Below are 23,536 nucleotides of genomic sequence, written 5' to 3'. Positions count from 1 at the left end.
TTAGACATCCAATCTTACAATATCCAATGTACTCAACTTCTTGCCCTGAACCATGTACATGCCTTTCTTGTGCTTTCATCAGGCTGTTCTTTGAGAGTCTCTTTCTCAAGGGTGCTGTGCTGATTAACCCCCCACATGATGCCTGTACATTGCCGGGCTCAATAAATTCTGCCATTATTTTCATTATAAAGAGAAAGAAAAGTTTTCGTTTTGCATCCCCAAGAACATCCAATATGTGAAAACGTCAGTAATAAGTACTAAAAATTTCCTGGTGAATAAATGACTTTAAAGATTCTGCAGTTTTATGTACAAACTTGTGGGAAAACACGTGACTCGTACATTAACTTGGAATGGCATGCTTTGCATATTCATACAACATCACAGCCATTTACTCTAAATTTTGTCCCATACCCTTGAATGCAATATGATGAAAACTATCAACATGCAGAGTCACAGATGTGTCTTGGTCACTAAAGCCAATTCAATAACTGAATGTTTTCACACACATGAAGCAACTTGGCAACAATGGGACAGAACCACATCTTTGGCAATAGCGAGGGGCTCACCTTTTCTTCATTACCAGCACAACTCCAAGAAATATAATAACGAACAGCAAGATGCCAGCAATGACTCCAGCAATTTTCACTGTATGGTCTGTTTGTTTCTCAGGTTCTGGGACGGGTTTTGGAGTGGCCGCTCCTACCGAGGAAAAGAAATGAAAAAGGAGAGAGGGTGCGTAAGACAGAATAAAGATGTTACGTTTAAAAATGTTTCGTTGCATGTAACAGAGAAATAAGACTTATCAGAGCCTGCAGACAGACAAGCTTTGACTTTTGCATAGCTTTCATGTTCACTTAAAGGAGTGTAACTGTTCACACTGTTCTTCAATATTTTTCTAAATTATAACAGAAATTGGATAGCACACCCACAACTGACCCTTTCATAAGAGACTCATCTCAAACAGTTTTTAGTATTTTTATTACCTTTACTGGCCCCCTACTCTTTCTGCCATTTAAAAATTTGCTAACAACACAATAGCTATCCTAAGCCTTTAAACAAATTTGACTTGCTGGAACATTTCCCTCAATTATTTCCCATAAATAAAGCAGTAATTCCATTACATATTAGCCCAAACACCTGGAAAAGTGAGATAAGCTCATTTACCATGCATTTTATCAGCAATTGCTTTTTTTTTTTTTTTTTTTTTTTTTTTTTTAACACAATAGAGATTTTTCCCCCTTCCTTTGAAAATCTAAATCTAGGTCACATCTGGTAGGCAAAAGACTCCTTCTAAGCAATTTATTCACAAAGTAGGAAGCAGCTGATGATCACACTACTGGCACCCACATTTAATATTTGTTTAAATAAGATAACCAGAGCCTTACAGTGGCGACTGTCTTAGCCCTCCTGTTTTCCCATTTCCAAAACCCCGTTTGTCCTGTTTATGGTATAATGTGATGGAAAGTCATATCCGCGTCTGATGAAATATCCATTTCCTCTGCTTCATAAGTTCAGGATGAAAAATATTAGGAAGGCAATGTTCAACCACTAAACAGAATCCATTTGTTTGTAAAGGGCTTCTACCTTTTTAATCAGAACAAGAGAGTGCTCAGCATGAGCTATGATGTCACCCTCATGAGGTAGACAGATCATTCTGAAAGGAGAAAAACTGTATGTTCCAATTGCTCACCTTTGAATTTTCTTCTTATTTTTGTTGGTAACATGTAATTAAAAACTGAATGTTGCTACCAGCCCTTTCTACCCTTTCACTGGGTTTTCCATTCTTGCTGCACCTGGTTCCTGAAAAATGTGACCATCATTGTGTCTTGTGCATTCCAGACTGGGATTATTCTCAGAGAAATATGAGTGTCAAGCTATACCTTTCCATCTGTTTCCATTGGGAACATATAAACAATGTTTCTTTCCAAAGGTACTCATAGGAAGGTTTCATAGGAGACTCTGCATCCTGAGCACGGCTGTGGCCATCAGGCTGGCAAAGCCAGTGAAGGTCGGGAGAGAAACATGAGCAGATGACGGGCCATGACATCTGAGTTCCCGCTCCGTGTACATTCCAACCAAAGTGAGAACAGTAGTGAGAGCAGTGAGGTAAAAACCACACCTTACTAAATACAAACCTTTCTGGATAAGGCTTTCTAGGTCATTTTTATTTCTGACAACTTCATGAGGGGATGCCTGCTGTTTTGTTTGATTGACTAGCTCTCAAACTAATTGTCCAGATAAACCTTGAAAATATTGATGTTTACTATTTTTTATTGTAATTACATCTTATGTATACCACTCCAATATGCCACTTGGGCATGCACCCAAATGGAAGATTTGGAGGATATTGTTACATTAAATAAATTGCGAGAAAACATTTGAAGACAAAACATGTATGTTACAAAAACATGAATGAAAGTAAAAAAAAAAAGAAAAAGCAAACCATATAAAAATGACGTATTTCAAATTCACAAAACTGAAGAAAAGGTCCAATATTTTTAATTTTGGTTTTCTATCCAATTAAGAAAACTTAACTTAAAAAAATCCAATTGGTTTGATTCTTCCAAATGTTAGAATATTGGGAGCCATTCCATTTATCTCAATAGTTATAGATTGCAAGTTCCCCAAATATATTTTCTAAATAAATGATTCACTAAGTTTTTTTGTAACTAAATTATGTCAGTAAATGCAACACTTGGGAAAGGAGTTTTTTTTTTAACTTCTTCTTTTAGCTTAACATTTTTAATATAAAAAAAAAGCACGGCCACAACCCATGCATTGTAAACACTCAGTAAGAGAAGAGCTTGTCCCGCTGATGGTCACACATTTGCTTCTATGAACTAGGCAACTAGTTATGTTTTACTTTGACCATTTACCTGTGTTCTGTGAGAACTAGTGAGTGATTCTACACATCTGTGGGTCAGGAAGAGACATCACCCTGCAGCCTCTCATTCCCTTTCGGAAGCAGGCAAGCCCATTGCTATGCAGGCAGTGTAACCTCAGTATTATCATTCTTTAGCACTTACTTTTAACGCATTTCACATTGCAGGTCAAGAAAATGAAATGTTCTATCTCTGCAGGACACAGCTGCTATGTGATTAGGGTAGCAATCGTACAAAATGGGAGAGCAGCTCAGAAGAGGTGAGGAGGGCTGCCTTGCGCTGTCTGTGAGCCACCCACCCTGGCCTGCAGGGCACGGCCACTAGATCACCGTGATGTGCCTGCATGAAGGGACTGATTCAGATGTCTGGGTTTAGCACCACTCCTGGAAAGCATGAACACAGACACAAGTTGGGATGAAATAAATCACGGCCCTGAGATAGCCTCATAGAGGTGTGTCATTAACTCCAGGTTCACTCTAGATATTTGTCATTCATCCCTGCCTTTCTCCACCTGCTCTGCCCCTAGCCCTTCCTGAAGTGGATATCTTTACGGTCTTCCACAGGATGCTCTGCGCTCCACTTTGTTTCTTTGGAAACACATGGTTGTGAGCTGTCAGCCAGCCTCAGACAGAAGACAATTTGTGACTGACTGAATATGATTGAAAACGATAGCGTGTTCCCTCCCCCTGCCCCAAATCTCTGAATTTAACATTACAGTTTACAAACTGCTTGGCAAAAGAGTTGTTTTCATAATATTTTCCCTTCCGTCTTGTTATTTTCTTGCCAGGTTTATAATGGTATCAACTTTTATTATTTTTTTAGGGGGGTATAAATTCTAATTCTTCGTGGAAAGGCAATTTTTTCACCTTCTACTGTGCATTCTGTTTAGAGTTTACTGAACATTTACTTCCTTTGAAAGAGAATAAATTCAAATGTATGCGTTTAACAGTGGACATTATCTACATTTAAACATGTTCATTAAAATGATGAAGAAGCTGAATATCTCTGGGAGACTGAGGATAGAGGCCGCTGCAATTATGGAGCATTATCTGCACAGGTGCCCACTCTACTGACTCCTAGTGACAGCTCTGTGCTTTTTGTTTTGTTTTAATGACTGAAAAAAATTAAAAAAGGGTGGCATTCTCACGAACCTGAATTATTTAAGGTTTTTGATATAACGTCTAATATGAAAAATCTCAAAAAAACAACAACAAACAAACAAAAGAAAAAAGAAAACAATTACCCAACGCAATATTTGGTTGGTTTTCAACTTGGCAGAAAACAGTCAGTCTTGGCCCAGTGTTTGTGTTACATTAAACAGCTGCACGCCAGGCTGAGGACACGGCACACTCAGCCCTGGCTTGGGGTTAGGGCCCAGTTTGACTACTGAACTGGCTGAGGCCATGAAGGCCATCACTGCCTCCAGGGCTACTGAGCCCGCTGCCCACAACATCAGGGCTGTCTCATCTTGAGGAAATGGGGAGCCTTCCAAAGGGAAGGAGGGGCAGATGAAGAAGCACGGAGGTGGCAGCTTGGCCACCTAGAAGCTCTGCTTAATAGTGAGTAGTGCTAGGCTGTCCGTGAACATGGGGGAAAATCAGCAACGATTTTCATGTATTCAATGTATTCAACAAGTGTTTATTGAGTACCCCGCTATGTGCCATGCACTATTTTAGGAATACAGCAGTGAACACATGGGTACAACAAAGACCTCTGTCCTCTTGGAAGTTACTTTCTTGCCAGGAAAGACAGACCCAGATGTAAACAAATACCCTATGCCCGATGTTAATATGTGGTCTTTGCTACAAAGAAACATGCACATTGGGGTGGGGACTGTGAGGGCCAAGGGCGGCAGTTGCTACTAAGATCAGAGATGGGGGATCAGAGAACGTATTAGAGAGAAAATAATATTTGGGCAGAGACCTGAAAGAGGAAAAGGAGTGAGATATACTCATATTCAGAAAGGAGCATTCTAGGCAGTGGGAAGAAAAAGTGAAAAGGTACAAGGTGAGACTGAAATACTGAGGTTATGACTGGAGTGGAGTAGCTGGGGGAAGAGGTGGGGCAGAAAGTCAGAGTGCGGGGCATCTCTATAGACCACTAGAAAGACTGTTTTTTCTCTGCAGGAGATGGGAGCTACGGGAGGATTCTGGGTGGAGCAGTGATGTGATCTGGTTTATGTTCTAAAAGAATCACACTGGCGGCAGTGTTCAGAATAGACCGTGGTGGGGGAGGGGTCAACAGTGGAAACAGGAATATCAGTTATGAGACTATTGCAATAACCCACACAAAAGATTAGGATGGTTTAGAATAAGATGGTAGCAGTGGTGTTGGTAAGACGTAGTCAAACGAGACATTTGCCCATGCACTGGAGGTAGAGTGTGTTGGTATAACTTCTAGGTTTCTGGCATGAGTAACTGGAAAGACAGAGTTGCCATGTATTGAAATGTAGAGAACTGAGAGGAGCAGGTTCCGAGAGGTAGGGGGTTGAAATCAGTTAGCTTTGATACGTTAGATATCCGAAGGAGATATCAAGTAGGCAGTTGGAAATAAAAGAAAGAGTTCTAGGTTTAGAGCATACACTTTGGGGTTGTCAACAAAAAGATGGTATTTAAGCCACGAGATGGCATGAGGGCACTTAGGAGGTGAACAGAGACTGAAGTTACGTCACGAGAAGGAACCAGTAATGGAGACAAAAGGAGCAGCCAACTGAGGGAGGAGGAAGTCAGTGTGAACTCAGAAAAACGAGGAGCATCAACATGGAGGAGCCAGAGAGCAACGTGGGGATTAAAATAAGTTCTTTTTTTAATATGGGAGAAATTGGGGCATCTTTGAATATTAATGGTGATGATCCAGTAAAGAGGGGCAAGATGACTGCAGAGCAATGTGCTTGAAGGGACAGAAAGGGATGGGCTCTAGCACACAAAGGAGGGACTGGCTTCAGTTCTAGGACAGGTGTCGCACATGGGCATGAAGACTTGAGGGTGAGTAGATGTGGTGGTGTGGTACTGCAACATTTGAAAGGTGTCTTCTGATTGCTTCATTATCCCAGAGATAGAGGAAGCAAGATGATTAGGTGTGACTGTGGATGAAACAGGAGGTGAGGGAACTTTGGGGAAAGAGGAGAAGTGTCAAAATCGTTGACTGGGACAGTGGGAAGGTGAATGGACGAGGCTGTGGATGTATGGAATTTGCTGGTGACTGACCTTGAGTCCTAGAGGACACAGAAGAAGGGTTTTGAGAGGTGGAGAGAGAAAGCAAATAAGGTTGTACAGGATGCTAATGGGGTAAAGGTCTAGGGGAAGACCTAGACACCTGGGCTTCTTGAGAAAAAAGGCCTGAAAAGATGATTATAGATGATCTTGAGGCAGATAGTGATGATGATGTGTGAGGGCTGGGGTAGGGGCTGTAGGTTTATTCAGGAGCACAGAGCTCTAGGGCGTACTCCTTACTTCTCATAACTAGGATGAAGAAGGAGAAGCGGAGGAGAAAAAGGCAGAAGGTCATGCTACTTAGAATTACATCCTAAAGGTGGGCAGGAATGATCGCTGATCAAATTAGTGGGGGAAGCATTCCTGCAAAGGATGCCAACTTGAGCAATCCTATTCAGATGATACAGCTAGTCTTGGTTTTCGCAGGCTTCAAATTACCAGCTCATTATTGAGTATTTTTGATGCTCAAGGCACTGTAACTAATTAAGCTTTGTGGTGGAACTGGAGCTGAGTAAGAAGACTGACACCTCATCCTTCAGGGCATAATACAAAAAGCCATGTGAAGTGTTATGGGTGAGCTACAGAACCCAACCGAGGAAGAGTGGAGAGTGAGATTAGGAAACGCTCCTTTGCTAAAGTTGTTATGGGCTTGAAGGATAGGGAGGATTTCAACAGATGGGTGAGAGGACGCTTCATAAGCCAAGGCAGGTAGGGAGCACAGAGATCTCTGCCATCATACCCTCACTTAGCTTGTCTGGAGCCTGGTGCAGGTGGGGAAGTAGTGGAGGAGATCGCTTGGGAAACTGAGGCTTTATGGTGTAATGGGCCCTGCTAACCGGCTAGAACAGCCTGTGCTAGATTTAAATGAGGAGACACAGAAGGTAACAGAGCTGTGTCTTGAGGATAACTGGGCAGTACTACCCAGGCTCACTGAAGAAAAGAAAGGAAGGATATTCGGAGAGCCACGGGAAGGCCAGGAGCCTCCACGGTCTGATCTAACAGGGCACCTAGAACTGAAAAGATACAAGGGACTCCCGGAAGCCACCACACTGGCTGCATGCAGGAGCACTCAGGTCTCAGAGGACAAGGGCCTGGGTGGATGCTGGTGCCATTTGTGGAAATATGTGGTTCGGGGACATCTGTCTTTGAGTTTGATGTTTGAACTGAATCCAAACAACATAATATTTCATTCTCATTACATGCAAAACATTTTCGTGGCAAACAAAATACCAAAATACTACTCCTAGTATGTGGGGGGGGGGGGAAGAGAGAGAAAAGTTGGGGACAGCAACCGTGGTAACTGCTGAAAAGAAAAACTGAGAAATTGAGGAACCTTATGAGATGAGACACAAGAAAAAAGTATAAAATAAAATGGAAGCTATAGAAATATGTAAAAATATTGCTCCTCCACGTGTGCGTCAAAGAGCAGTGGTCCCAAAAGATGTTCTAAAATTTCTATTAAGGAAGCCTTAGATACTTTGTACTAGCATTTTTATGACTTTATAGAATAGATAATCTATTTTAATTTTCATAGGTTTTTAATTTTTACCTTTTGCAGAGGTAGATTTTTCTTTTTCTTAAACATAGCGTCACCTGGTTTTAAAGATTAATGTGAGACAGTTCATTCATGTCTTGTTGCTCAGAGAATTAGAATTCTTTGCAGGCTGTGTTTAGTTTTCTTCAGTTGTATCTTAACATTATACATAATCACGAAACATCTCCAAGATTTTTCATTTAAATTACGTATCATTGTTTTTCTTCCTGGGAATGCAGTCAATCACTACTCCTGAAATAATCTACACTCACACTTTATGTATTATCTGTAACCTGATTATGCTTTCGAATTTCTAAGTCTTCCTTTGTCCCTAATTTCCACTGTAGGGCATGCAGAGTGTGTACAACTTACAAGTAATAATTAGAAACATAATTTTTCATATAAAACTGAGATACCCAATTGTTTGATATATACTATCTCTAAAAAATTAATCTACTTTTTTATTCTTGTTCTAATTTCACGACAGTTACTGCTCCGATTTATTGATGTGGCCAACACCCGCGGTTAAGATCTATCAAAGTGTTACCACTTACGGTCTGGGCACTAAAAGTCTCAGAAGAATTACTACGACTGTTACTATGCTGATGAAATAGCTTTATTTTTTCCATTTGCATTTCTCAAATCGTGGTCAAGTAATAAAATGAGGAAATAATTTGTCAGTAATAAGGTATCAACTGTGTTTACCTTTCATATAAAGTGAATAATGAATAAAAGGGAGTGGATGTTTTGGAGGATGCGCCAGTTAAGAGTGGACATTTCCAACAGTTTGCTTGAACCTAACTTGAAGGCATTAAAATAAAAACCTACTGTCCCTCAAATTTTCTATCAGACTTTATACCTTGGGTCATGCTATGTTTAGCTCTTAAAAATCATTTCTGGTAGGAAGGATCACCCCAGCTTCCTGAACAAAATAGCTGTTTGCAAAACTCCCTTTTAGCTTTTTCTGCTGCCTGAAATTGGTCATTCACTATCTTATAAAAAAGTAAGTACATATACCTAATAAATTCTATATGCTTCCTAGAAGAATCAATATTTCTGAGGTTTAAAATATGAACAGAGTTTAGCAAAATGTATGCAGAAGTGTGACATGTCTTTCTTAGGCTAATGAGCCACAGACACAAAAGGTGGCCCTTAGAGATGTACTGGGGATTTCTGGAGTCTTAGGAGAGAGTGGGGTATCATAATCCCTTGACTCTCATTTAGTAAGCATACAATTTTTCCTCAAACAATTACTTTTTTTTATTAAATAAGGCTGATATTAATTGTGTCATTCTGTTTAGTATATTTGAGAACAAAGGTTTTCCAATTATAGAGAATAATTTGGAAAGTTTTTACATGCAGATGTCCGGGTTCCCCACTGACTCCAGATCCAAGGCCTAAGGTAGGACCCAGGAATCTATGTATAACGCCTTAGGTGATTCCCTGTACAACACAAAGAAAAATCCAACCTGAGAACCATTACTCCTAAAAATATGTGAGGAAAGATTTTATAGACTATGGCAAAATGGGAAAAATATTTAATTGGGCTAATTTTAAAACACCTCCTGATATATTAATATATGTATCATTAGCCAATTTCTTTTATTTCATTACTTAAAAATATCCCTTCATACAAAGCAAACCTGGTGGAATCAAACCCTAGTTTTTTGATTAGCTACAGTAGTAGAGATTGGAAGACATTTTTAATTGTCAAGGAATTTAAAGTATGCTGACCAATTGCCCAGATGCTGCTAAATTAGATAGGAAGGAAGAAGGCTGACCTTTTGGAAGACCTACTTTATATGCCAGGCATCTTATACAACTCTTATTTTATATTGCACCATGGGGTGTAATTAATACCATTTTACAAATGAGGAAATTAAAGCAGCAGAAGCAAGCAGGATAAGTAGCTTGTCCTAAGTAGTGATACAGGAAATGAGGGGGTTATACTCTGGATCTAGGTGTGTCTGTGAAGCCCACCCTTGTTTCACTGCATCACAACTTTCTCCAATAATACAGTAAACTCAGGTGATTATTGCTAACACTTTGGAATATAAGACTCATTTAAAATCATCTTGACCAGTTGTAAAGAGAAGAGCCTAACAAAAGAATGGAACCAACCAACCAACCAACCAACCAACCAACCAACCAGCAACCAACCAGAAGTACAGAACAGTGCAGTAAGAAAATTAAAATCCTGAAAGAAAAATAAGATAAATGTATGAGAACAAAGACTTCCTGGGCCTAAGCACAGAAAATAAAGGCCTGGGAGTGCAGTCAACGTGATTCTGAAATGTACTAGAGGAGTGATATGCACATAATCCTTCCAGGATATAAAATTCTGGTCAAGGTAGAGATGCTGAAAAAGAATCAAAGAAAATAAATAAAAATGATCTATAGGGTAGAAAAGAAGGGGTATGAAAAAACAGAAAATAAATTAAGGTCATTTATCTAACCAAGGAGAAGACCAACAGGTGCCCTGATACTATCTTCCACTGGAGCTTTTCAAGAGTAAGGATTATTTCTTCTCCATACGTTTGACTTCTAGTGATTAACACAATGTCTCTGACATAGTGGTAAAATGATAAGTCTTCACTGAACAAATGTCATAAGACATGTAGGAGGCATTTATAAAGAGAAAAATGACCACGTGTAATTTGTGTATGTATGTGGAATATTTTTGAACATATATACATAGGCTTAACCGAGCAGAAGTTCAAGTTCTTACAGAGGAAAGTTGCATCTTTTTCCTTTCTGTATCCTTAGTGCCTAAAATGTATTATGTACGCAATAGAAGTCAGAGCAAGTAAACAAATTTTGGTTGCACATAAAGGATATTTTGACCCTCAGCACATAAAAATGAAATATATTACAAAGGAGGAGTTTTATTCATTCTCTCCTTGGGTTGAAGAGTAGTCACCTGACATCAGACAGGTTACTTTTCACCTCTCTGCCCAGTCTCTAAAAAGTCAAAAAATGCTATGCTTTCTTTATCTCTTCTCCACTCACACTACCACGAACCTGGTTTATTTCTCTTCTGAATATTAGTGCTTGACTCCCAAGTAGACATTGCATCCCGTCTCTTTTACATACTGCAGCCAGATTGATCTTCCTACAGAATAGGTCCAGTCAGGTCACTCTTTCATTTAAAACAAAACAAAACAAAACCTAAGAGTTTCCTAATGCTTATTTCAAAAGGCAATCAAGGTCTTCCATGAACTGGCTTCGTATCCCATTCCTAACTCTGTGCCTCTTCTCTTTCTACTTTCCTTTATTCACCTATGTTCTAACCAAATGGAAATGTTCCAATTTCCCCATACATCCAACATTCCCACTTCTCAGGGCCTTTGCTTCTGCTGCTTCTTCTCCATGCAAGCATTCCCCTACTCACTTTTTGTAAGTTTAAATCCCACCCATGCTTCAAAGGGCTCTAGCCCAATACTGTTCCTGATTTTGTAGAAAGTATTCTCTTTTCTATGGAATTGCTGTAGCACCTTGTTTGGCCCCTCTTGCATAGAACTTACTATTTTTGACCTTGCGTTCAGTTATTTTGGTAAATCCGTTATATACTAACCTAAGTTCGTTGGGACAAAGCAGGTTTTACTTTTTGGTCCTCACATGACCTGGCCTAGTATCTTATTATGTGTCCACAGAGCTTGCAGAAACACATTTGCTAACAACAAATCTCACAATAAATCTCATTTAAGTCTTTCTGTCATTCTCATTTGCACTCTTTTCATAGCCTACCTTTTATTTTTCCATTTGTATTACAATTCACAGACATAGGACAATGGGTATAAAAAGACAGAAGAAGAAGGAGGAAAAGTAGAAGTGGAAAATAAAAACAGGTTCTATTTTGTGGTCTTTCCTCCACCACTCCCCAGAATTTAGTGAGGGGGTTACTAAGAAGAGAGGTGTCTGAGGCTATTTTTGGATGACCTTATATGGGCATCAAGACAACAAGATGAGAAAGAAGGAAAATATCTGAACATTGGCTCCATTGAGCAGGCAAAGAGACAGCCAGGGTGCAGAGGAAGGATTTTTCTCAGTATGTTGATGACAGATAAGTCTTTAGCGGTAAATTTACTGACCAAACTTTGATCAATGATAAAATGAGATTAACAGAAAGAAAGAGCATGGAAATAAATACTAGTGGCAAAATGTTATATCTCCAGCACCAAACCAGTGAAATCTATATCCATCAATGACGAGAAAGTTAACTGGGTATATATCAGAGAGAAAGGAAATGAGTATCTGACAAGAATAAAGTGTTATGAACTCAATACTTGTAATGATTAAGTGGCTATAAACCATTTTTCATGAACACATATGGAATTTGTTTTAGAGGTCTTTAAACTAGCCCACATTTCTGCTGGAGGGCAACTACAACGGCCTGGGCACTTTAGAAAAAAAGGAGAAACTTCTAATAAGATAATGTTAATATGATTCAAGCTATTAAGAATCATTTAATAAAATGATTATATCATTCCCATAACCCTGCTTAGAAATCATTTTCTAACTTCCTTGTTATCATAGAAGAAATAAGGTAGAAATCTGAAAATTGCTTTTATTAAAACCCCTACACTGGTTAAAAGACACATATAACTTACTGTAATGTGGTCTTTACCTACGTGTGTGTGTGTGTGTGTGTGTGTGTGCGTGTGCATGTACCTTTGTACATAAATATACCCCAATAGCTAAAGAAATGATTCAAAGACATAGAAGAACCCACCAAACTGGTTAATAGTCTTGAGTAAAAAAAGACAGCACCTAGGCAAAATCCCAGACAAAAACTGGTCTTCCAAATGTGTTTTGACTAAGAGCTCCAACTGGAAGAATAAACTGTTATAATTAATAATGCACCATAATTAATAATTGCATCATTAGCAGTACCAATAAGTAAATTATGCATATTAAACTGAACATCAGTTACATTGCTGAAGTGATGCATTGCTTGGATATTTACTAGAGTAAATGGGAAAACTCATCAGAGATGCTGATAGATGTGCTGAGCAGATGACATTTATTAACCCCAAGGCAGGTGCCAGGCTTATTTTCAAAGATTGTTTCTCAGCGATAGTTTTTTACTCTTCCAAATGAAAACAACATGTTGAGGAAAGCTTGCAATACTTTGCATTCCCTTATACACGGCTCTATATTTTCCAACTTCATACCCGGTGTCCCAATGTCTGAAAAAAGTTATTTAATGATATCATCTATAATCCTTCTTAATAGAATTTTATTAAAGCACATCTTCGTAGGCTCCCTTGAGAATTTATGTTACTGAAGGACAAACACAAAGAGAGGTGTCCACATGTAAACCAAGGACAGTAAGGGACAAAGGAACCCCAAATGGCCAGGACAACAAAGACAGCCAGGCGCTTTATTCTGTGTGCTGGGCTACAGGAAGCACAGAATAGGTTATACACTGCTTTGGGCTATTACTGCTTCAAATACAATAGTTGTCTTTGAAAATGCAGAAACTTTTTTCATCATTCTCATCATCACCATCACTGCCAGTAGCAAGATAATAGCCTGGGTCATGCTGCTGCTGTTCATATTGCAAAGATGGGCAAATGGAAAATATCATCCGTGTGGGACTCATTATGGGTCTTGACATATGATAGAATAATAACGTTCCTCTCACGCTCCGGTGCTCCTGGAGACCACAGCATCCAGAGTGTTCATGTAAATAACACCCTGCGTAGCATCAAGAAACCCATTCATTTTCTCAGAATCTCAATACTGAACCTCTCTGAAGGGCTGGAACATTCAAACTTTGGAGTGGCAGTGGCCAGGATTAATTACCTAGTTCTCTTGAAAGCCCTAAGGGCCATAAAACAATTCTCTATTAGAATAATAATAAAGCCACAAAAAAAGTTGCCAGCAACTGCCATGTCCTCTGCCTTTAGTCTGGGTCAGCTCTGTGTGAGGTCCATTATATATGTATATTATTGTATTCATTCTTACACTGCCCACTATGAAAAGATGAAATAGCATTCTCTGTTTTACAGATACAGAAGCTGAGATTTAGAGTGTAAGATATGTGCCCAAGAAGCCTGGACTTTGACTCACTACCTTCTCTCTAAAGTAAATGGTTTCTAAATTACATGCACTGGGATCCAGAGTGGCTATGTGAACCACCCTATGGAAATCTGGTGCAGAGAACTGTCAGACCCAGACTCTTGTCTGACATATTTGAAAACTGCTCTAGGAAGTGTGCCAGGTAGTCTAGAAAATGATCTGGAGTCTAAACCCGAGGGTCCTCACTGTCCCTATGAGCTGGTCATTCGTACCCCTAAGGGTTGAAGACAGGAGACAATACCAGCACAATCTGAGGTTTACCCAAAGTGGCCTTCCACGAGACTGAAATTTCCTTTAAGTCTGTTGTTTGATATTTTTAAATAAGCACACAAATATTTCACTTTACTCCACGATATATTGGATTTAATGAAAACGGTATTTTAAAGATTTACCATGAAGGAAAGTGATATTTTCTTCCTGAAGGCCTGGATTCCAGTCTGGCAAGCATATGAAATGGAAAGTGGCTAGACAAGCACTACCATTCCACAAACGAGAGCAGCCTCCCTCTTCCCATTTTCCTTAGGAAAACTTTCCCAGAGAGAGAAAGGTCATTTGATTAAGAGTATATGGTAGCTAAGCTAGAAAAGCCATGACTTGAGAACAAATCAGATATCAAAAGCCAAATCCAAAATCCCGTCACATTAGAAACAATGACAATTCTAAAAGTAGTATGCATGTGTGTGGTGTGGGAAGGGAGGTATATGTAATTTTAATGTGCCAGAATTTTAGAAGTCAGTCTTTTAAAAAGCTTTGGGCCTCCCTCTCATCCTGCTGGAAACACTGATGAACAAGTGTTGACACTGATATTGTCAAAAGGGCAAATAAAAAGAAATACTTCTGTTGAAAGGACTGTTTTTTCCTCCTTTCACTTGCTGGTCTTGACTGTCCCTTGATTCTTTTATAAGGGCAGTAAAGTATTTAAAATAAGAATTCTTTCTTCAAAAAGGAGTTTTGTTTATTATAGACATAGCCTTGATATTTTCTTGATCTGCTGCCTTCTCAACATCCTGCTGTGTTAAGATAATGAAGGAAATTTTCACTTCCTTTCCATTCCAATTAAACACACAGTGTGATCAGGAAATATGGTGAATGTTTAAATTAAATAATAATTTATTACAGTAAAAGACACATTGACATTAATCCCCCTCAAAACACTCTCCCTCATTTTGAACACACTTATCCCATCGTTCTTGCCACTTTCTGAAGCAGTTCTGGAAGTCCTCTTTCACGAGTGTCTTTAGTTGCACTGTCATGGCTGCCTCAATCTTCTGAATACATTCAAAATGTTTTCCTTTCATGGTCATTTTGACCTTGGGGAAGAGCCAGAAGTAGCACAGTGCTAGATCTGGTGAATGAGGTGGATGAGGGCACATCGTAATGTTTTTATTTGACAGAAATTGCTGTATCAGAAGTGGTGTGTGACATGGAGCCTTTATATTGTGATCACAAAATACAGTGAATGCTGCTGCTGAGTGTCATCCAGTGGAAAAGCAGGGCTCTTCAATATGGGAAGTGCTGCGACGAGCCTTAGTAACAGCATGTGACAAGTTTCAACTTGTTCAGTGCAGTCAGTCAGGTGTGAGCTATAGTTGAGAGAAGGTGTGTTTTAAAGTTTGCCATGAATAATCCTCCATCATGACAATGCTCCGTGTCACACATTGCTTCTGGTACGGTGGTATCTGTCAAATAAAAACCTTATGGTGTGTCCTCATCCACCTTATTCACTGGCTCTGGCACCGTGCAACTTCTGGCTCTTCCCCAGAGTCAAAATGATTCAGGACATTGAGGTAGCCATGACAGCACAACTACAGACACTCACAAAAGAAGACTTCCAGAACTGCTTCAGAAAGTGGCAAGAAAGATGGGATAAAAGCATTTGAAGTGATGGGGAATATTTTGAGGGAGATTAATGGCAATGTCTTTTACTGTAATAATTTTTTTTAATTTAAAAATTCTCCATATCGTTTGATCACACCTCGTATATTAGAACACACCCATAAATATTTAAAAAAATACTCTCACAAATACTAAGTACTTTACAGTATTCTAAAAATACTTATTTGCAAGAGACTAATCTAAAGTCAATCAAAAAAATATCACACAGCAAAGCAACATGGCCTTTTGCCTACAAACTCTGAATGGAATTCACTGGTCTTTTAAAAATACAAAGAGTTGGAATTAATCTTGATGCCTTACATTCTGAATTGTAGTAACACTTTTCTAAAGCAAGTAAGGGGAAGATAATAAAAATATCACAATTGCAACAGTATTCAATGAATAGCTACTACATGTATAGTTCCATGTTGGCCACTTGGGTAAAGAGAAATACCTAGTGAAACAGATATTGTCACTCAGTTTTGATAAATATTTTTAAAACATCCAGGTCTTTTCCATGCTTATTAATATCAAGGATGAATTAATTTATTGTAAAATTGAGATACCTTTCATTATAGAAAAGGCAAGAATAATTTAATTCATCAATATAAAATCTTTCATGTAAAGATCTTTGACATTTTTTAAAACTGCAGGCACATCCTTTATACCAGTATTTTGCATCCTTTACTGACATTTTGGTTTATTTTGAGCTCAAAACTTTAGTTTCGGCATTCTTTTTTGGACATGCACAATGCACCAGATTAATAATAAAATTAAAGAGTATATTTCCTAAAATATAAAATTTTAATTTATGCTTTTCAAGACAGAAAGCCTTATGCCTTAAGCAATAAAAGGCAGTTAAATACATTGTTTTGTTTTCCTTTATCACAGAGTTGATAGAAAGAGAAAACACAAAAGAATACTGACAAATTATTCTCTTATATTAAAAAACTTTTACATAGAAATCCTAAAGTTTACGAAGTAAAAATGGAAAACAATACTATTACAGTGCAGTATACATCTTCTAAAATATATTATTTCTGAAACCAAATGCTTGACATTTGACTCAGCATTCCTTCCAAAAAATGATAAGAAAGGAACAGAATCTCCCATGGCAGTCCTGTATCCTCTCACCATTTTCTTGTAACTATACTGTTTTATAGATGAAACTGCCATAGCAAAATGACAAATATAACACATAAAAGAACAAAAAAGGGCAATAAATCACCAGTGACACTACAGCCCATTAAAATGCATTCAGCTGGTGTTGCAGGAAGAATAAAAATTTCCCCTCACTTTACATTCTTTCTAGTTGAAAAAGAATTTTAGAATCTTCAAACAACCCTTATGAGAAATTCCAACTAAATTTTCCTCATACTAACTTTCTATATTGGCCCCCATGGCCCAAATATATAGCAGTGTTATCCCTGTTCACTATTGAGTAAGAAATGCCCAGGATAGGGTATATGAATTGTTAACCCTCCGTCTACATATGACATTGCTGAAAACACCAGCATACCTAGTCAGAAAATGGTAGTTCTAACTCAGCCATTATTTCCAATAAATTGATTGTCAGCTTAAATGAAGAGTTTGACCACTGTTACTTACAAAGAAGCCAAAAGAGGGATTTTCTTCCCTTAATATTACCCAAAGTTTACTCAAAAGGTCAAATCAAAGCTCCTGACACTGCAAATAACTCAGGTATCATATAGATATTACATTTTAGAGTACAACTGAATTTATGTTAACTTACTTCATTACGCACTTATTATTACAAATAGCTCAAGATATTGGTAAATCCGTTCAAGTAGAGTATTTATCGAACTGTTTATGTTAGTCTTCCTAAAGATGATAAATGCAAATTCCATGAGAGCAAAGAGCACATATTACACTTCTCGAATCCTCCTCTCTTAACACAGAGTTAATCGCACATCAAGCTCTTCAAGTTCAGGATGACAGAATGAACCAACCCTTCCCTCCTAAAGCAGAGACAATGAATACCCTTGGCGCAGTGCAGAACACAGCTCCCTACAGCTAAGTATTTCAAAGATGGAAAGGTTGTAACTTATTTCTATTAGAACTGAACTGTGTGTACTTCCTAAAAGTGTCCCCTGGGAGGATGACCATCGGAGGACTAGGTGACACTCGGTCCCGCTGCACTTCCCAGAGTCCCACTAAGCCTGCTTGACAGCAGTCACAATTGGGAACTCCTCTGTGTTTGGAAAAAAACACACAAAAACACACACAAGTGGTGTGGAAATTAGTTCACACCTTTAAGGCAATTTTATCTTTTTACAAATGAATTCATTCCATTGGAAATTATAGCTGGTCTCTGAGTGCCTTTCAAGTGCCAAGGGCTGAGTGGCAGGTTGTGGAAAGTATAAAAATATATAAAATATGGACCCTGTAGTAGTAGATAAGAATATTTCTATACATATTTCATAGTAGACACAATAAAAAATCTATAATACAACACTTTATGAGTCTAATGACTAAACTCTTTGAAAGAGCAAAATATAACTGTCTGCAGCTAAAGGTGGTAAGGTTTTATCTCAGTGCCCATAGATTCAAACAATATTTCTGAGTTTTATTATCCTTTCTGTGCTTTGCCAGTTTTGATTCATATACATACCCCAGTAAATAGCTCTCAAAATAAATGACGTGGATATTTCAGGGAAGAGGTTGAATGAAACCATTCCATCTCTAAGGCACTCAAAGTTCTTTTGATATGTTTGAACCTGTCCCTTCAGTCCCTTATCATGTGCTCTTCCATGTTGATTGTAGATTATGAGTAACCCAGGGCCTGCACTTAGACTGTATTAATTTCCTGGCATTCAGCTCTTCTGTTCATAAACACTCACTTTGTTCTTTTTTTTCTGGTGGATGATTTTCCATTTCTTAGAGTTTACTTGCTTCAGCCTTTTGGCCTCTTTCATCTCTCCTCCAATGTTTCCAGTGTGGTTGGAGTATATAGTGCAAACTTAAACCTCCCTGCCCCTCTTGAAAACATCTCCACTGCTTCCCACTGCTCCTGGGATCGGGACCAATGTCGTTAACGTCAGCCTCTGCCTGCTTGCACCCCCTGACTGCTCACCATACATTCTTACAGCCATGATGGCCTTTTTTCAGTTCTTCATTTTTGGGCATGCGACTCCCCACTGCAGGACCTCTGTATTTGCTGTTCCTGCCACTGACTAAGCTAAAGTTCGGGGAACGATCCTACCATCTTCAAACCATATCCAGTTGGCTGAGCTACTCACTGTGGCTAAGACTTGATTTCAGTTTTATCTTCATTTTACAAATGGAGAGCCTTGGGTCCACAGAAGCACAAACGCCACCTATCTGCATTTAGCCTTGTCACAGCCCATTGCTCACAGAGTCCCAAGGACCTAGTGGCTGGGTCTGACAGGTGAAGGAAGAGCAGTGGGCAGTCTGACAGTGGGAGCAGAACACAGATAATGTTGGTATGAGGGGGTGGCCCACTCTTTAAAACAATTAAATTAAAATTAAAGCTTTCTTATGGTTTTTGCGAAGAGAAATGGCTGCTTAAAATTGTGCTTTTATAAATGGGTTGAAAAACCACGGGTCTATTTTATTTGCAATGGAAAGATATACTAATTTAAAAAACACACACTATAAAGAAGAGACATATTTTGCAATTGAGTAATACAAAATCAGTCAAAAGTAGGCAAAATAACGAATTTGAAAAGATTGTTGCCTTCATTCAAAACTTGTGCAAAATTTACTCATGGCAGTGATTAAAGCTATACAATCCCTAGGAATAAATTTAATAAGAAAAATCATCAGCGTTCATCATTCCGTAAATAATTTTGAATACCCTCTGGGTGCCTAAGGGAGTACACTGGGATGAAGACAGACAGTTAAAGCCCTGCTCCAACCACATTCTGGGAGGGAGACACAAAGTCATCAGAGAACTTCAAAAAGCAGCAGAGTGATGGGCTAGACGGCGGCTGGGGGGCATCCAGGTCCACTGCACTTCAGGGATGTGGTCTGGGGAGGCCTCTGGGGAAATGATCTTTGTGCTGAATCCTGACTGTTGAGAAGGAGCTGGTAATAGGAAGACTGGGGGAAAGAGGCTTCAGTCAGAGGGAACAGCAGTGTAAACCACTGGCTCATGATCCAGTTTGCTGTTTTGGAGAAACAGAAAGAAGATCAGCACTGAAAGTGAGAGCGTGATATGAGACGAGGGCTAAGTGCAAGATCAGGGCCAGATGGTGCGAATTCTTTATGCTGTGATACGAAGTTCGGAATTTATTCCAACGCAGTAGGAAGCTATTCGAGGGCTTTAAGAAGAGGAGTGATGGAACCAGACCTCAATTTCAAAAATGTCAGTCCAGCTGCTCTGCACCAAATGAATGAATAGGGAGCCATGACAGTAAGTCAGAGACCAGTTAAAATGTTTCTGCAGTAGTCTATGCTGGGGTGGTGGTGGTGACAGAGCGAGATGGCATTGAGCCTGGAATATATTTTGGAGGGAGACCTGACAAGACAGGCTTATATAAAAAACTCTAACTTTGTATTAGAAGTCTTATGACAAGATATGAATAAACGGAAAAATTTATCATATTTTCCACAGTTACAATAATGTACAAATTTAGTAAGATTCCAATGAGAATCTCGGGTGTTTTTATTTTGGGGCTTTGACTGCCTAGTGTGCACTGACCAGGCCACCTTGTTGATGCCTGGGATATATCATAACACAGCAGACGGAGATTCCTGCCCTCGGGGCTTATATTCTAGGAGGGGGGAGGGAAGACAGTAGCAAACACAAGTAAGTACAGAAGGAGAGAGTGCCATGAAGTAGAGAAAGTAGCAGCAGCAGCGTAAGGGACAGACTGTGGGGAGGGGATGGGAGGTGTCATGGCAGGTTGCAGTGTTAAGAAAGGTGGGTACTCAGGGAGACTTCAGTGAGTAGGTGGATTTGAGCAAAGGCTGTAGGAGGTAAGGGAGTCAGCCAATTGGTATCTGGGGAAGACCATTCCCAAGCAAGGGAAAAGTGGGAGCAAAAGCTCGAAGGTGGGAGTGTGGCCAATATGTCTGAACAACAGGGAGGTCAGGGTAACTTGTGTGGAATGAGGCAGAGGCAGAGGGAAGCGAAATAATTAAAAAGGTGAGAGGGGACCCCTTATATAAGGCTTTGTAGGCCATTGAAAGAAGTGATAAATAGACATGGAAACATAATTTGTGAGGTATTTTTGACAGAATTAGGAGATATCTCTAGTTTTAGCATATAATAAAATATGATAAAAGCCAGTATAATCAAAGATTATGATAGTAGTGTAGAGAGAGACAAAGCGGATCATAACAGAATCTATATGTGAGAACTTAAATATGACGATAAGGCATTTCAATTCTGTGAGAAACTAATTGTTTATTTAATAATGAGACCTGGCCTAACTGGTTGTTTATCTGGAACAAGGCTACACCTCTACCCTGGCAACATTCTATACCATATCAGTGGTAATTCCTAGATGGATTCAAGAGCTAAAATTCAGGGTGATGGTTGAATAGTCTAAGAGATGTGAAGACCTTTTCAAGCAAAACAAAAACCTTGGAGAAACAGAGGAAAATGGGAACATATTTGATTATCAAAAAGTGAAAACTTCTTTATGCCAAAAGACGCGATAAGCACAGTCAAAAGAATAGTGATTGACAGGAATACGGACGAACATATACAGAATAGAAAATGCAAATAGCCAATACATACAGGCAACACCACTCAACTTGAGGAAAAGTCATTCAAATACCGTTGCACCCATCATAGTGGACACATTAGGTAGCAAACATCCAGTGCAGGTGGAGCTGTGGGGAAGAGGCTCTCAGCAGACACAGGTGGGAGGGCAATAGGCTACAATTCGGGAGGAATGGAATCTGGTCAGTTCTATATAAAAACAAACTTGCCTTTTGACCCCTATTTGGGAATCACTTAGAAATAAAAGTTATAATAGAAAGAACACATATAGAAGGCTGTATATGTATTCTATATATCTAAACTATATATTATAGTTTGTTGTTGTTAGGAAAAAAAACTGGTAAAAATTAGAATGTCCACAAATAAGAGATTGGGTAAACTGTAATTTCCATTTCACAGATGAACAAACTGAGGTACAGAGATGCAAACTAACTTGCCCACAGTCACTCTGCTGGTAAGTGGCATAGCTGGGATTTGAACCTGAGCCCATGCACCTACCTACCATACTAACCACAACTATTGTAGACTGAAGTTGCTGCCCAGCCCAGAGGCCTGTGTTAAAAAGTAGCTCCTGAGGCTTTTCCAAAGGACCCCACAGAGCACTATTTGAGAACCAATGGACCAGTCACTTTATAGGTTTCCACTTCTGATGGTCTATAAGATATGGCAACTGATTAACGAGCATTTGTGAAATGAAGGATTTGAGATCTTTGCCTTCCCTAATATTAACCGCCTCCCACCCCACAAGTAATCACCACCAAATGTAGATTCTGATTTAGCTTCCTTGCCTAGGCTAAAAATCCTTAAACGGGATATGAATTGGATCTAGCACTCTACTTCATCTTTGTAAAGACGGCCAGATAAACTTGAGTTCTGGAAAGACAGTGTTAAGGCTTTCGGGTGTACTTAGATTTGGTATTTGATCTAGGCCCACTCATCATTGAGAGTCCCAGAAATCAACCTGGGCTGTTGGTGGTGGACTTCAATTGTTTCTTGTTCTTAAGGAAATGATGTCCTTCTCTGTGATCCAATGGCTATGACCACCAGGGGCATAAGGAAGACCTAAGGTGCCAAGGCTGGGAAAGGGCTGCTTACCCAGGAGAGAGGGCACAGTGACAGAAGGGGAGACCTGGCCAAACCACCTTAGGGCTCAGGGCTGAGGGAGTAGTTGAGGTGAGGGTGGAGGGCAGCGTTATACCATTGCATAAGCAGGAGACATTCATTGGTCTACAGAAAACACCAAAGTGCATGTGCGGGGGCAAAACATATATCTCTAGTAGAATTAATCTGCCTGTTTCTGACATTTCTTCAGCAATGGCTGGAAGCATGGAAAGAGGAGCCAAGAACGCAGGTGACGGGATTTCCTCAGGACTGGGGATCAGCATTATGTGTGCTGGAGGGCAAGGCAGCAGGAGCCAAAGGGGTTCAGGGGTTTGTAAGAACACAACTGAAAGGTAGTGTAGGCTGTCAGGGCTGGGTGGGCCTGGGGGGCCCAGGAGGAAAGAGGAGACCGGAGGGTGAACAGGGGATGTTCAAACAGACGCTGAGGTCAAAGCATCCCAGGGCTCAAGGCACAAAGCCTGGACTCAAATTTATGTCCCTGACTTGACTGAGTATCAGACCTCTGGACCTATGGGAGGTGAGTAGCATCCCTTTCTGTTTCTTTTCTCAACTGAAAAATACGTATTTCTTGCAGGTGGGTGTCGTGAGGAGTCTGTGAAGTAACGCATGTGGAAATCTCTAGCACAGTATCTAGAACATGGACGGTTCTCGGTAAATACTGTCGTTGCTTTTCTTCTTCAGTGCGGATCTAGTTCAGTGACTTCCATGTTTTGTATTTTACACTAAAAAATCTCTATATTTGCTTTAAGAGCCACATTAAGGAGAAAAAGTAATTCCTCGGGATTTATTTCACGATAACTTTGCCTATATACTGACAAAGACTCTGTGTGAGCAAACTCTAGCCAGGCTCTTAAGAGCCCTTCTGACACAAAAGAACATTTGTGTCCTGAGGACAATTCCCAGAATCTGATCAAATACCCTCAATTCCTTTTTCAAATGTCATCAATCCAATAAGTCCTGTTTTTCACATGGGAAGGAATGAAAAGTGACGAATATTCTCACCAGGACCAAACTCTAGCCAGGCTTCTCTGAGCCGTTTCTCACTTAGGCCTCAACCCTAGCCTATCAACACTTGGACGTTAACATAGTTTCTAACAGCTCAATATCGCATCCC

General features: G+C 39.5%; 1 protein-coding gene across 16 annotated transcripts in view; it reads right to left on the bottom strand.

The window, feature by feature from the left end:
* The window catches only part of PTPRM (protein tyrosine phosphatase receptor type M), an 809,264-nt gene that overhangs the window by 284,422 nt on the left and 501,306 nt on the right, over positions 1-23,536 (bottom strand). For all 16 annotated transcript variants that reach the window (XM_019755746.2, XM_074340345.1, XM_074340346.1 and 13 more), the window contains one exon: positions 567-699. In XM_019755746.2, coding sequence (XP_019611305.1) covers positions 567-699 — 133 coding nt within the window. The remainder of the gene's footprint in view (positions 1-566; positions 700-23,536) is intronic.

The sequence above is a fragment of the Rhinolophus sinicus genome, linkage group LG09, assembly GCF_036562045.2.
Source record: "Rhinolophus sinicus isolate RSC01 linkage group LG09, ASM3656204v1, whole genome shotgun sequence".
NCBI lineage: Eukaryota > Metazoa > Chordata > Mammalia > Chiroptera > Rhinolophidae > Rhinolophus > Rhinolophus sinicus.
The sequence above is the reverse complement of the archived record's forward strand: the minus strand, read 5'-3'. Positions and strand labels throughout refer to the sequence as shown.